The sequence below is a fragment of the Lonchura striata genome, chromosome 15 (assembly GCF_046129695.1).
Source record: "Lonchura striata isolate bLonStr1 chromosome 15, bLonStr1.mat, whole genome shotgun sequence".
NCBI classification, from domain to species: Eukaryota; Metazoa; Chordata; class Aves; order Passeriformes; family Estrildidae; genus Lonchura; species Lonchura striata.
Genome location: NC_134617.1, coordinates 15262534 through 15278523, shown reverse-complemented (window position 1 = coordinate 15278523; position 15990 = coordinate 15262534). Strand labels below are relative to the sequence as shown.

At 48.1% G+C, this 15990-nt stretch overlaps 1 protein-coding gene across 2 annotated transcripts in view; it reads left to right on the top strand.

Moving 5' to 3' along the window:
- NRG2 (neuregulin 2) overlaps positions 1–15990 on the top strand; it is a 154476-nt gene that overhangs the window by 114887 nt on the left and 23599 nt on the right. For both annotated transcript variants that reach the window (XM_031506032.2, XM_021531870.3), the window contains one exon: positions 9846–9966. In XM_031506032.2, coding sequence (XP_031361892.1) covers positions 9846–9966 — 121 coding nt within the window. The remainder of the gene's footprint in view (positions 1–9845; positions 9967–15990) is intronic.

The following is a 15990-nucleotide window of genomic DNA, read 5'->3' as shown; positions in this document are numbered from 1 at the left end:
TGAGCCTCCAGAAAGCAAGAACTTATTTCCCCAAATGCTTAATTTGATTTAATGTGGCTGGAATGCTTTTTAACATTCCCTCCTATTCATTTGTCCCAAAAGCAGTAGAAAATGGGCACAGAGCAATAAAAATGAAGGAGGGGATACAAGTGTAGATTAGAATCCTGATGCCTGGATGTTGGCTCAGCAATTTCTGGTGGAGGGTGTTATGTCTGTGTCAGGGGGTCTCTCCCCAGTGGGAGCCCACCAGGATCCTGGCAGAAGCCCTGGGAAGGCAGAACCAGGCAGAGATTTTTTTATTTTTTTTGTGTGTGTTTCCAACCCAGCTGTAGATGCCCAGAGCTGAGAGCACAGCTGGCTGTGCCTCACTGTTGGCAGTCCTGCTCTGCAGATTTTATGGGGATGTTTCCTCCTTTGAAAGCTCAGTCTTTTATGAATTTAAAGGAAATCTGATTGCAGCCACAGCAGGCACTGGCCAGGTATTCTTTAAAAGCTTTTCTGATTAGAAAACTACACTTAAAATGTGCTCCTGTGTAGTGCTTAGCCTTGCACTGCACTAGAGATACCAAGCTGAGATACAGCATCATTAATGCCATGGCCACAGCATCCTTCCCCAGGATGTTCCCTTTGTTTTCACCAGAAGAGATCCATACTATTTATTTGCATCATATTAGATTAATGCTATTTTCCTCAAAGCCAAATCTCAGAAAGGAAACACAGAAATTTCCCCTTTTGGAAAACTTCTTTCTTCTGTGGGTGCATCATCACTTTTGTTTTTCTTTCTTAAGATGGAAAAGTCCCCAGAGTTAAAGTTGTAACTCATTTTTCATTTCACATCCCTTTTTTGCAATATCTCCCAAGTGTTAACTCAATAACTTAGAATCTGTCTGATTTTTATGGTGATTGATGTTGTATCATAGACTTACACGTGTGTACAGCATATGGGGAGGTGATGAAGATGTTGTGAGGTGGGATAATCTGGAGAGCAGACATGTATCTCATTCTTGTAGAAATCATGCATTTTTTTTCAGTATCTGTATTCAGAGTCACCTGTAGGTTGTCCCTACTCTCATTGTTTCACTGAAATCTTGTAAATCCCTTGCTGGATTTTAAACACTGATGTCCCCAGTACCTGGTCTGTGAATAGCATGAGGTTCCACTCAGCTTCATTTGTGCTGCAGTAGCCTCATTGGTGGTGAAAATGTGTTAAATGAGGCACTTCGTTTTGTGCTTGTCACAGGCTAAGGTTGTGCTGTTGGGTGGTCACCGTGGCTCAGCTCACAGGCAAGAACTTGCAGGGATGTGGTAACTCGATCTTGTGCCCTGACGCAGAGAGAAAGGTCCTTTATGCTCATTTCAACATCCAGAGAGCTCAGAATGGTAACGTGATCCTGTCACAGTGCAGCATGAGGCAGCTAAAGAAGGTTCAGGAGTCTGTGGCCCTGTTGGGTAAACAGGATAGAAACCAGTGTTGATATTTAGGAGCATTCTGATGGAGGCAGAAATGGAAGCAGGGTCAGAGAAATCTGGAGGGCATTCTGAGATGGAAGGTTTATGCAGGACAGAGATAGCAAAACCTTCTCAAATTTTAATTTTAAAAAGGTAAGATAACGTTTAAAGTCTCTGAGAAGGTCAGGTAATCCCTTGTTCTTTCTGCTATTGACTTCTCCACCAGTTCCTTCCCTTGACTTCAACAAGCAGCTGAAGCCCTGAGGGGAAGGAGAGAATTCAGGCCAGGTGGGGGAAGCGTGGCTTGGATTCTGTCAGGATAGAGGGGGATGTGCCAGTGGTGGGCAGGTGCTCTAAACCAACATGTGGATCGTTGCAGCTGCTCACCTGGACTCTGCTCGTGCTCCTTGCTCGCTCTCTGGCTGGGTGAGTGCCTGGCTGAGTGCTTTATCAGCCTCTGGGGGCTGTCAGTGCCCTTGGCTGAGGGTGCTCTGCAGCAGAGAGAGGCTTGGGGGCACAGGAGAAGGGGAAAACAGGGAGAAAGAGCAGAACAGGCAGCGCTGAGCTGTGCTGGGAGCAAGAGGACTGGGGGTAATATGAAGCACCTGAGTGAAAACTGGGCTCTCTGGGTTTAGTTATGGGGCCTTTATTCATCAGCTGGGGATCACAAGCCTTCCCTAGAGTCCCTCTAGAGAGCCCTGTGGGAAGAGTAGCTGAAACAGTCCTTTTTCCCCCAATTAAGTCTAACTCTCCACAAACCAGTCTGATTTCATAGCTGTCTTCTTGATGATGCCATGTGGCTGATTGTAGCCTCATTGGTGTAAAGTCATTCAGGCAATCCCATCAAGTTTAATCCCTTCCCTGCTGCCCAGTGTGGCTGGGTTTTGGAAATGTTCTCATCACTTTGCCTCTGCCAGGTGAGCTCAGCCTCATGATTGCAGTGGCTGTTCTGTGCTTTGTGAGTTATACACCCCACAGGAACATGTGCCACCTGGTTATGGTTCAACCAACCCCCCATATCTGCTCCAGTCTGGCCTGGCTTTTACTGAGTGACTATGGCAGAGCTGCCTGTGAGTTGGCTGGTCTTAATCCTCTCTTTTTTTCACCTCCTTATTGCCTCTCTTCCTTGTCCTCACCTCCTCCGTCCTGCTTTGTTCTCAGTCCTGGGACTGAAGACCAGCTGGAGGTCTGACCTGCTGATGGGTGAGCTGCTCTGTACCTGCACAGCTGTAAATAAACTGTGTGTGAGGTTCCCTTCACCAACATCCAACATCCCAATGACTCTGCACCAGGCATGCAGTTAGTCAAGTATTTGCAGTGGCCAAGGCTGATGGGGAATAGAGCTAAACACAAAGTAGCTTGTGAATCTGGGAATTATCCCACCAGTGTGTTGAAACCCACTGGAATCTCCCTTGGCATCATGCTTTGAGGTGCCTGTGTGTGATCTGCAGGCACGTGGTGTCAGAGGGCCACGCTTCAACCCAGGCACAGTTAACATTTTCTAAGTGAGACATTTTGCCTGCCTTTGTCCTCCCTCAGAGCTTGGCAGGTCTCTCCATCCTTGCTCCCTAAATAGATGCTCTCATGAACGTGAAGTCCCAGCTGGGCAGTCCCTGGCCCCTCCAGCCTGAGGCCACTGAGCTCTCCTGGAGCTCCCAGTGCTGCAGATGAGCACAGTGCTCTGGGCTTGGAGGGGAAGGGTGTCCAGCCAGCCCAGAGCACGGCAGAGCAGACACAAGGCTGGCCATGTGAACAGAGCAGTTTTCATTGCTAGACTAAAAATAAGTCCTGGCGTGGTCTTTGCTCAGCTAATTCCAGCCCCGTTGCTGGAGGTGGGGTTGTAATTGAGTGGAACCTGCACGCACGCAGGCACGGAGCCTTGAGGTGAATTGGAGATCTCGCTGCCAGTCTGCAGAGAGCTCTGTGGTGCCTGGCAGCTGCCACATCCTGCTCACTGCTCATTTTGCACTCTGTGTATTTTTAAGTAGTCACGCAGCTGCCACTCGAGATGTGATGTAAAGACAGGCAGCGACTCCAAAGGCAAAGAGGGGCAGGATGAAATGTGGGGTGGGAGCTGATGTGCCCTGGGAGCACTGAGGCTGAGCCCAGCCTTTAGAACTGGGCTCTGGACCAGGGGATCTGCTCTTCTGGCTCCATCCTGGGATCCTGGTGTGTTGCTTCACTTCTTGGGCTTCAGCTGCTCTGCCTGTGAAGCTTTCATGCTGGCATTGGCTCTGTGAAAGGATTTTTAGGTTGCTGAACAAATCCCCTCATTGAAGTATCATGTTGCTGCTATTACAATTGATGATGGGGATTTGGGAAAATGAAATGCTGTACTGCTCTCATGTGCATTTTCAGACCCCTGTGGTAGAGAAGAGCATAGGAAGGGCTCCCTCGTAAAGCTGCAGAGATCATTCCAGAGGAGCAGCTTGAAGCTTGACAATAACACAGGACTTTGCCCTGCAATAACTGCCTATCACATGGAAACAAGCAGCCCCTGAGTGCTCAGAAACCTTTAAACTTATTTCTTAGTGAAAATCCTGAGCAGTGCAGATGGGAGAGGTGGGGAATGCAACCTGTGCTGTTTTGATCAGCAGCATCTGATGCTCTAAGATGAGTGCCTTGTGGTCTGGTATTTGTATCTTGGGATGAACTCCTAGTCTGCAGCTATTGATCCTAACGATGCCCTTGGGAACTGGAAACATGATTCTGGCAGGATCTCTTTCAGTAAAATGTGGGGGTAAATATTTGGTCATTTCCAAACGAATAAACACACAGGAGCAGAATTTTTATGAGCTCCAGAGTCCCCAGTCTGCTTTTAGGCAAACCCCAGTGAGCACAGGCCCTTCTGATTTTATGTACAGATAGCAGCGGGGAGCATCCAGGCTCTGCTCAGGTTTATTGCAGGAGGAGGTGTCGTATCAGACATACAGAAATCTGCCACAGAGGGAATGGTGAGGATCACCAGGCCCTCCATGCATTAATCAGTGTAAATCATGGATTTAGTGTGGCTCACGCCAGGATTACAGTGCTACAACCAAGGAATATCTTGGCCAGACACCTTCTCATCCATGTTCTTCTAACAAGCAGTTGGATGAACTCTGTTGAGAGGAACCTCAGCCATTCTGTGTTTTATCAGTAAGTACATGAGGCATATACAGAGCAGGCAATCTGTATACACTTCCCAACCAGCTGAGTTCATCTGTCTAACTGAATGTCTAAATATTGAGAGAATAAAGTGTCTGTACTCTATGAACCCACCAGCCAAAGTTATTTATAAAGAAGAAAAGGAGCGGCGAAACCATCGCTGTCTCCCTGCTCTCCTCGACAGTAGCTGTAGTTTGTGAAAAATTAACTATAATTTATAGTCCAAGCTGCATTAATTAACTCTTTGCAGGGGGAGTATTTCACCAGACTTCTGAGAACAGGCTGGTGAGCTGCCTGCAAAGGTTAAATGACCTGCATGGCAGGAATTGTGTAAGAATCCCTGCACAATCATTAATGGCCTTTCTGCGTAGATGGGTTGTGTGAAGGGAAGTCCACCTGGCAGAGTCACTGCCCCTGGCTCTCTTCTCTGTTGCCCTGTCATTGATGATAGTCCAGAATAACTGAGGCGTGTGGTGGAAAATAGACTCTCTGAATGACTCCAGTGCTCTGAACCTCTCATGTGTTTATGCTGCTCTGTCCTCACTGGCTGGGGCAGCAACAATAAAACGTGGCTGCAGATCATTCACAAAAACATCATCAAGAGGCAGCCCTCTCTTCCCTGTCCTCACCTCCTTACTGCCCTTTTCTCTTCACCTCCTTTTTCCCCTCTGTTCTTTGTCCTCACCTCCTCCCTCCCTCCTGCTTTGTTCTCAGTCCTGGGACTGAAGACCAGCTGGAGATCTGACCTGCTGATAGGTGAGCTGCTCCAGCCCACCTCCCACCCTGCAGGGGCTTTCTGTGTATCTCAGGATCACCTTTCTTATTCCCACTGGTCAAAAGGAAATGTCACCACTTGCTTGCCCCATGCACACTCCTGGTTTTCTGCTTTTAATTTGTTGAAGTACCTTGGTTCATGACTGGTGTTAATGTACAACCCCCTCATCACGTCCTACTGCCTACATGAGTCCTGTTCCACCCTGCTACCACCCAAAACTGCTCCCTTGTTTATTCACTTCTCCACTCATCTCAGCAATTTTACAATTTTCTGAGTCATTTGGCATAGATGGAGTTGTGTTGGAGGCTGAATGAAGGACTTACTCTGCCACACCAGCCAATGCAGGGTAAAATCTGCCTGGTGTTGGACAGCAGTTAATGTGAAATAGCTGTGGGAAGTAATTGTGCCTGTGGATCACCAGGCACAGCTGTGTAGTGTTTGGTACAGAGGTGAAAGTACCTGCGCAGCTGTAAATAAACTGTGTGTGAGGTTCACTTCACCAACATCCAACATCCCAATGACTCTGCACCAGGCATGCAGTTAGTCAAGTATTTGCAGTGGCCCAGGCTGATGGGGAATAGAGCTAAACACAAAGTAGCTTGTGAATCTGGGAATTATCCCACCAGTGTGTTGAAACCCACTGGAATCTCCCTTGGCATCATGCTTTGAGGTGCCTGTGTGTGATCTGCAGGCACGTGGTGTCAGAGGGCCACGCTTCAACCCAGGCACAGTTAACATTTTCTAAGTGAGACATTTTGCCTGCCTTTGTCCTCCCTCAGATCTTGGTAGGTCTCTCCATCCTTGCTCCCTAAACAGTTGCTCTCATGAACGTGAAGTCCCAGCTGCAGCAGCATCTCAGGGTAATCAGGCACCTTGGAAGGCTCTAGACTGTGTTTTACCACACAGCAGTGAGATTTCAGGGTTATAAGAGAGAAAGATTTGTATTCAGTACATCAAACCTCAAAAAATATCCATTAGGAAGTTCTATGACTGCAATAAATATCCCATAAATATAATGTGTTCAGTATGGTCTCACTATTTCCAAAGAGAAAGACAGAACCAGGGATGACCCAAAAAAGAATTGAAAGAAATCATTGCTTCCCAGCTAGGGAGGGAGATGCTGGCTGTGCCTGTAATGCCACAGGTAGCACAGGGGAAACAAGTGGGGAAAATTGACTATATTTTCTAATAAAAGAGCCAGGAAAGGTTAAAAGAATTAAAATGGAGATGTGGCCTTACATGCTGTGTGCATAGCACTGGAACTCTTTTCACAAATATTGTGGATGCTACAAGATTAGATTTATTCAAGCAGCAACTAAACATGTTGGTGGAAGTGTCCTGCAAAGACCACTAAATGTGACAACACTGTGGCTGCCTGGGGCTGTCTCTGAGCTGCCCATCCTGCATGGCCTAAGGAAGATTATCACTGATCTTCTTTTTTAAGCTTTGCCACTGTTGGGGCCAAGACATCTTTGGCTTGACCACTCTTATAGTCTGAAATGGCCTCATTTCCTGATGGTTTCTTCTCAACAGGGAACTGCCTCTCTCTGTGGCCTTCGCCACATCTCTGTGCTGACAAATGGGCTATAGTAAGATGATTCCATGGTTCAGTTTTAAAACACTTTTTGCTTCTTTGGGATAAAAGGCAAGGTACTTGCAGGAAACAGGGCTTAAAGGATAATGACATTAGAAAGATGCTTCTAGTAGGGGTGATCAACTATGTATTTTCCTGACAGGCACAGCTCAACTGAGAGCCCTGCCCTAGAAGTGCCCAGCATGCCCAAGCCTCAGTCATGTCAGGATCTTTTTAACCTGTTTAAAAGGGACAAAACTGTTTCTATGGGATGAGGATCCCATGCAATCTTTGGCTGATGAGCACTGTAATCCTCCTTGTATCATCACACAGCACTGCATCTTTCCATCCACCTTTCTTGGTGGGTTGGTATCTTCTTATCTGGGGTGTTTCCTACGGGGAGGTTTCTAGGCCCTGTTTTCAGTTCTCCCTTTCTGCCTCTCTTGCTGTGGCAAGGCTTGCTCCAAAATCATTCCTGTAGGGTTTATGATGCGAGAATTTGCCAGATGGATAATTTTGCTTGCTACCAAATGGTGTGTTTGATGGTTGCAGGGGTGACAGCTCCCTGCAGCCTGTGTTTGTTCTTCATCCATGTGCCTTTCAATTTGCACCAGCTCTTTGGTTGATGAAGTTTCAGTGCTCCCTGATCCAATGGTACACTTGCAGAGACCCCCACTTATCAGAGACCCACAGCTCTCCTCTCCTGAGTAGAAATGTCCTACTATCTTGTAAAGGTATAAATTATAAAGTCTTGTCTGTATAATGAGTCTGCATTCCTCAGATAAATTACAGACGCATAATGGCTTTGGCTTTTAGTTACCATTAATCTTAACTGGAAGGGAGTGCTGGATTTCTTGAAGAAGTGTGGGATTCAGATTTTTGAAAGGTTTTACTGGAGGCTTAGTCAAGCCATCCTCTGTTCCAACACCCCAGTGTGTGCACACTGCTGTCCACATTTGGCTCCCAGCTGGCTGGCAGGACATGTCCTCAGGGAGCAGCTGCTGTCCCAGGGCTGTGAGCATTTTGGGTCTCTGCTGGAGTGTTTTCCATGTCTGTCTTGTTAGCAGAGCACTTTGGGACAACTTGCTGTGCCCTGGATAACTGTGAAAAGACAGAGCCAGAGGCTATGGTTATTCAAGGCAAAGCATGGAAAAAGCTCAGCTCCAGCACAGCCCCGGCCTGTCAGTCAGTGGGAGAGGGAGACAATGGATGGGACAGCACATGGCTTCAGCCAGGCCGAGCAGGGAGCTGGGCTCTGCCCTGAGCCCTGCCCAGGTGACAGCGTGGCTGCTGCAGCCGGGCTCGGCCCAGAGGGAATCTCCTCCTGGGCGAGGCGCGGCCCCCTCACCTGCAGAGAGTCCCGGTCCCGTGAGGGACAGAACAAACTTGTCCTGGTTGCTCGTGTGCCAAGCATCACCCGCGTGCGAGAGGCTTCACAAGGTGTGGGAGCCTCCTTTGCCCAGATGTTCCCAGCAGGTGCTGGGCTGGAGCAGGGATGCAGCCCTGGGCTCTGGTGCAGCTGAGGCAGCCTCGCAGCCCCTGCAGAGGTGGGATGAGCACAGGGGCTGCCCAAGGAATGGGGAGCAGCCCTGGCTCCCTCTGGGACAGGCCATGGCTTGTCCTGCTGCTCCTCCTGTGGCTCTGCCTGGCTCCTGCCTGGCTCTGGTTCAAGCTTTCTTCCTCGAGTCCTGTGTCAGGGAGGAGTTCAGTCTCAGTGGTGGTGTCATTAACCTCCCCACAAGGCTCATTCATGCTTTGGAAAACAGGATGGGAGAGAATATCTCCTCAGAAGCTTTAAAAACAGCATAAAAGGTGCTGCAAAGTAAGCAGTAGCCACACTGCTGGAGGTGTAACTGTGATAGGGTCAGAGCAAGGTGGGTAGTCCAAGAAAGAGAACTATTTTTAATGAGGTTAAGTATTCAGCTGTAAAATATCCATGCTTTTTAGTGCCCAGCACTTATTGAACTTACGTGAAGATGGGTCTGCATTCCCCAAAGCTGCTCACCTTCTGCAATCTGTATCAGTAATCTAACAACTGATTTTTTCCTTCCTAGAAGCCTTTGTTTTACCTTTGGAGACTCTGCTTTGGGCTGTAAGTTTATCAGAGTCTTTCAGAGACAGGAGTTACAGTGAAATTCTGCAGACTGCTTCAGGTTTTCTTGTCACTTACAGGACTGCAAAGCTTTTCTCTAGAAAGAAGTTTAGATTTGGAAAAGTGCCTGTATCCCAGGAAACTTGAGTCATGCTGGCTGCCTCCCCCAGCACGAGCTGGGGCTGGCTGCTGCTGCACCTTGCTGGGGCTGTTGGGGTAAGGGACAGAGGAAGGGGCTGTGGAAGGACAGGGGAACACTCAGGAAAGGGCAGGAACAGATGGAGCTGTTCTTGCTTGTGCCAGTCCTGCTCCTGGCTCTGAAAACTCAACTGGCAGAGGTGTGGAGCAGTGCAAAGTCCCCTGCAGCACCTCTGGGTCTGGCTCCAGGTGCTCAGGCCTCAGCAGCACGCCACTGGGACTCTGTGGCTCTGCAGCTCCTCTTCTTCCTGACCTCCTGCTTGCCTGCTGGCACAGCATTCTGAGCATGAGGGAGGGCCAAGGACAGTGGGAAAGGGGCACTTCCCTACAGCTTGCCAAAAAAGTGATCTTGTACTACATGCTGGCTGCTTAGAGGAAGATGAGTCTTCAACTCCTCACTCACTTGGCCCCTTTTGCTGGGAAAGGAAGGGTCAAGTTGCAGCCCCTGTTGGGACCTGAAGGTGGGTCTGAAGGCACAGGCTAAGGTTTGTAGCTCTGGGGTTTTTACTTTGGCAGATGAACTTGTAGAAAATCATCTAAGGAAGCAGAACTGCCAAACAAAGGAAATAACAATATATTCTTTTTGTGTGTGTTTTTGTTTTCCCCTGCAGTAACCACAACTCTCTCCTCCTGGTCCGGGCATGCCAGAAAATGCAACGAAACAGCCAAGTCCTATTGTGTCAATGGAGGGGTGTGCTACTACATCGAGGGGATTAATCAGCTGTCATGCAAGTAAGTGAGTGGAGTTCTTGTGTCAATATGGAAATTTCTTGGCTGAGGGAGAGGAGACCTTTGTGCAACTGCCACAGTTCGGGGGAGCTCTGAAATTCTCCTGGCAATTGCAGTTTGAGCTGTGCAGGTTCAGAAAGGGGCACTAGAGGGGCAAGGGTGGGGGGGGCAAGGATTTGTATTTTCCTTTTTTGTGTGCGTGTCACTGTTCACTTTTCCTGGCTTTTCTCCCTCTAAGAATATGTTTGTCCTGGCTGTTTCTTTTCCCTTTCTTCCCTTTCTCCTCTGCAGCTGCAAGGAAATTTGGGTCCCTTTTGCTGTCCCTGAGCTGACACATCCTATCCCCCAGTCAGGGGGCACAGCCTCCTCCCTCCCCATGACTGGAGGGGTCCCTTGCTGAGAGCTGCCCCGACCTCTCCTGTATCTCATGGGCCCAGGGTTAACCCCCAGCTGTTCCCCTCTCTGTGCAGCTTTGTGGCCACTGTGGGATTTTTGTTTCCCCCTTCAAACCTGCAAGAAAAACTAGAGACGTGTACTAAGTTACACTTGAAATGAGCTTTGAAGAGTTTGAAGTAGGGCTGCACAGCCTGAGGGATGTGGAATGGGATGTGAGACTTTTCCACCCCTGGTTCAGAGCCAGAAAGCCCAATAGCATCTCACACCTCACCCCCCAAGCCTGAGTGCCTATGGACAAGCTGTGCAGTCTGATTGCCAGTGCTAGAGGTGCAGGTACCCAGAGCTCACCTGCCCCTGGGCTCCTGCCCTGGGTGTGCATTCACTGAGCAGATGGAATCCTCTTGCGAGCTCACCTGGTGATCCAGGCATCACTGCCCAGCTCAGAGAAGCCCAGAGCTGATAATTTTCTCCCTTTGGAACCCAGAGACCTCTCAGTGGAGACATAGCCAAAGGTATTTACATCTGCGAATGTCAGCCCAGCAGCATTGCAGGATGTGATGCTATCAGGTACCTCAGCTCCTCAGGCCTTGGAGGATGCACTGAACACAACCTTCAGCCCCCATGGAAAGCCTGGAAGGGCTGGATCACACTGAGCACATCTCCTCCTTTGTCCCAGTACTCCTTTGATTCTGCAGGAGCAGCAGAAAAGGCCATGTGGAAATGCATCCTGCTGAGCTCTTGTGCTCTGGCTTCCAGTGCAGCTGTGGTGGAAGGAGCATCTCCCAGTTCTCCCAAAGAGCTGGGCAGGACAGAAACCAGTAGCTGTGGCTTCCACGTTTCCCACACCTGTGTGGAGTGGAGCAGCCCTTTTCCACCCAGCCCTGTGCTTTAGTGTAGCTGTCACTGCTGTTGGTTTCTTGGTGGGACTGTGGACTCTTCTTGTCAGTGTTCCCCACAGGAAACATGGGGGAAGCCTCATTTGATGGCTAAAGTCACAGCCACCATTCTGGGGTAGCTGTAGCCCAGGAAGCCCCAGAAATTCCAGGCTTGTTCTGGGAAGGGCTGAACCCTTGAAGTGTGGAGGAGTGTATGAATCAATATCTGTAAGCAATGTGGTCATGGCAGAGGCACAGATTTCAAGGCTGTTTCTTTTGGGAAGAACCTAAATGCAGATGAAGATTGAAATGGGATCAATTTCTAATTACAACAAGAGTTACATGAACTCCTACCATGCATCAGAATCACTTTTTCGTAATGAAGAATACTGTGGTAGTTGTCAAATGTCTGCAGCAGACAGACTGTTTTAACCAAAGCAATTCCAGCCTACCTTCCAACCAGGCTGCTCTGACAGATGATGAACAGAGGGAATGCTCAGTGATGGATTCCATTAAGATTTTATGTGCCACACCAAACAGACCTGATTATTTCATATCATTTAAAAGCCTGAATTCCTCACTTTGAAGATGGTAAAATGATATCCTTTCCTGATGAGTTCCAAGGTACCAATTGCTAAAACCAGATGGGAACTGAACAGGGCAGGAAAGTGTTACCCAGAAGGAGGTGCTGGGAAGGTCTGCACTGTCACTGCTCATCTGCCAGAAAAGGTGGCCTCATGTTCACAGAAACCCGGGGAGCTGAGTGCCTTCCACACAGCAGTCACCTCTGATCTTACTGATTCAGGAGATCCCTGGATGCTCATTCTCCTTGGGTGTTTTTATCATTAAATCTCAGACTGAAGATAAGAAAACGTGGCTTTTGAAGTGGTGCAATATTAGAGTTTCTGGATTCTAGAGGATAATAACTTTTGAGGAATGCAGAAGCATTTGAACTGCAAAGTGTTTCCTATAAAATGGCTCTCCCAATGACAAGGGAAGATGCTGATGAATAAACAGACTTCACCTTTGCCTGCAAACAAAGAGTTGATACGTTCCACGCTTCCTCATTGCACCAGGACAGATCTGCTGCTGTGCTTTGTGAAAGATGCAGGAGGACAAAGGAGAGGAGGCAAAGATACAGGCTTCCAAGTTCATTTCTGATCTAGGCAACAGCAGCCTTGGCCCTCCAGCCTGACTGTGCCTCTGAGCCAGGAGCACGGAAGAGATCAGTAGGTTCTGCTCACAACCTCTTCAAATGCTCTGGAGATAACAAGAGCCCCGTGAACAGCTCCAGCCAGGAACACGTGTTGTCCCTGTGCTGGTTCCATGTCACTCTTCCAATCAGAGCCAGCAGGGCCTTGGGGGGGGGTCCTCTGGTCCCCTGTGCCAGCTTGCAGCCCTCCTTCACTGAGTGCTCAGGGGATTCTACCCCCAGCCCCAGCACCCATGTGATGTTACCAGCCTTTCCAATACCAGCTACCAGAATTTTGGAGTGTTCTTGTTCACTGCCTGCCACCATCCTGCAATCAGCTTCTTGGAGTGGGTTTCATTCTTGCAGATGTCCAGAAGCACAGGAAATCCTTCCTGTAGATGCTCCCCCTAGCAATCTGGACCAAAACCAGCAGATGAGTTCTCAAAAAATTTCTTCTCCTGATTTGGTTCATGCTCGATTTGCAACAAATACTGCTTAAATTGGCAGCTGGCTTTTTATTATTATTTTATAACAGGCTTCCCAGAAACGTGTTCCTCCTGGTCTTTTAAATCCTGAGGAACAAAGTATTTGCTTGTAATCCCACTTCCTCCCTCCCTTTTTAATACACTTCAGACAGACCTTGGATAAAGCATTTTCTTCACTGAGGAAGAGCCTAGAATGGACTTAGATTGTTCCAGAAATTGTGTCTTTCTGGATTGTGTTCTTCCATAATTTTATCCTTAATTTGAAGTAATTTGGTGTCAAAGGAAAGCTGCACATAAAGTGATCTGTGCTGTTATCCTGACTCTGCAAACAGACCACCTGGAAGTTAAATGGGAGACATGGGACCTGCCTCAAATATTCTGCAAATTTTCTGCATAAACCTGGGAAATGACAGAGCCACACACAGACAGAACTCACTCAACAGACCTTGTAAATTAAAAAGCCCCAGGTTCTTGACAGGAAGAATTTCTCAACGCTTCTCCAGATCATTTTGCTCAGAGAGGCCTTGGGAGTCACTCCAGGGCAGTGACAGGTCTGAGGTGACAGCTCTGCAGACGGGTCAGAGGCCTGGACCACCTCAGGCAAAAAGTGAAAGTCAAGGAGAGAATGAAAAACAAAACAAAGCAAAAGGATAAAAGATCAGATAGTTTTAAAATTAATTGATGAATCCAAGTCACCAATTTTAAAAATCACATGTTCACCTTCTCCAAGCTTATTGTTTCCTGCAGATTTTCTCAGGACAGAGAAAGATCATCCTGAAGTTTTGGCCACACTGCCAGATCCCCTGTGCTTTCCCAGAGCACCATGCAAAGGTGTGACTATCACAGGGATGCTGTATGGCCTCTGTTTGCTCAGCTGCCCTGTGGCATCTGGAGCTGTTCCACCCCTCCCAGTGACATTAGGTCAGCACCAGCTGCTCATTGCACAGCCACAAGGACGTCCCTGTGCCACGGATGTGCGAGCAGCCCTTTGGGGAGGTGTTGCAATGTCCTTGGAAATGAAGAGCTAGGGGTGAAAATCTCCACATCCTGTTCCAAATCCCCCGAACCAGCCAGGACTCGTTCCTTGGGTTTTGCATGCTGTTTATCTTGGGTGATGAGATCAGGTACCTTTTCAGGTTCAAGTGGCCCATCTGTGCCTCCTGCTCAATGCACTGTGACTGCATCAGACCCTTGAGGCCCATCAGAGTGTGGAAGCTGATCCTGCAGCAGCAAAGGCTCAGGGAAGGCAGCGACGCAGATCCTGCGGCCGCTGCCGTCGCTGAGCCCAGCAGTGGATGTGCCTGAGCTTTGGACTCCATCTGCAGCAAACATGCCTTGATTAGCTGCTCTGGAGGAGGCCTCTGTGTTTATTCTGGTTGCTTTCTCTTCTTCCCATCAGTGATTTGGTGGAGTCCAGCCTTTTGCGGCTCTCCAGAGCCTGATCATCTGGGACTGGTCAGGGGACAATGACAGAACTGTCTTCTTTTTCAGCCCTTCCCACAGAAAAGCAACATGCTTGAAACATTTTTTTTTCCCCATTTGCTTACTTCAGTGCATTGTGTCCTTCTGCTATGGCTTGTCTTTATCGTGTCATTTTGAAGCACCTGCTCATTCGCATTTTTTCTGTAGCATGGAGCTACTGAATTTGGCATATTTTAATTAAGATCTGGGGGTGCAAAGGAAATGTGCCTACCCTTGCAAGATTTAGAGCAACAGCTGGACAGAAAAAGTTTTGCTTCCAGCGGGAAGACAAAAGTAGCAAATAATAATTAACAATAATTATTGCCCTGCCCTGATACAGGGCAAAACATCGAAGTTCCTCAATTTTCAGCAATAAGTGCCCAGGAAACATCATAAAAATGAGTCATTCAAACTATTTTGGTTTGTACTTTTTGAGATGCTTTATTTGACTGATCATCTTACTGCATTTTTGTTCCCATGTAAATATCTCACTGCAATTCATCCTGAACCCAAGAGCAGAATTTTGCAGATGTTTTCAAAATGGGGTTATTAAAAAAATAAAAGGTCTTAAGGTCAAAATTAAAAGAATGGGATATTTTCCAGCAATAACAGAAAACAGAATCTGGACAAAAAAATCCCTGACCAGTTTTATCAATGGCATTTGCAAGTAATTTTCAGAGGTAGCAATTAAGCACAGAGAGATGGAGTTAAGCAAGGGCAGTTTGGGGAGTCTCCACTCAGGCTACAGAGGGGACAAGGTGCTGTCTGCAAGAGTTTGGTGCAGCCTTGTCCTTTCCCAGGACCATTTCTACAGACACACCCTTGTCCACTTCCCTTGGCCTCTGGGGAGGGATCCATTGTGCCTCTGTGAGTGCACCATAAAGACCAAAGGTGATATTTGCAGGGAAGTCCACCAGCTGTGAAATCCCTGCAAGAGTTTTCCAAAGAAGGAGGGACTGGGTTTTGCTGGGCCAGCCAGCCAGAACCTCTTGAGTCAAACGTGCAGGAAGAAGGATGCTGTGATCAAAAACCAGCTCGCAGCTCTCAGCTGCAGTGAGCCTTAACTTTCAGGTGTGTCCCTCACTGCAGAAGAGCTGCCCTCACCACAGGCAGCAGATTTTAATGCAGAAGGGATGATCTCTGCTGCTCTTCCTGTCCAGACTGGGAGAACCATGTGCCAAGCATGCTGGAAATTTCTTTCCTTGAAGCCACATATGAGGCCACAGTATTAAATAATCAATCATCTTCAGAAGCTTAGAAGTTGGAGACATATTTTAAAAAAGGAACCAAAAGCACTGCATGCACTCAAAGGTCTTCTGGTCACTGCTTCTGCCTGCAGCCTTGCTTATGAGGAGCCAGAACCCAGGTATGCAGGGGTGGCACATTGTGTCTTGACAGCTTGTACACAAGCTTGAGAGGTGACAGAAGGTGCTCTTGTTTGGGGGGTATTTTTCCTGTCACTTCTCCCCGTGCTGAATCACTGAGAAACTAAAGATGAAAATCCTGAGCTGTCCTAGACACAGGGAAGAGCTCTTCTCCCCACCCACGCTTGGCTGACTGCAGAGATCTGAAGATGGGCTATATGGTAGCTGTCACGGCATCAAAGCCTCTTTGACAC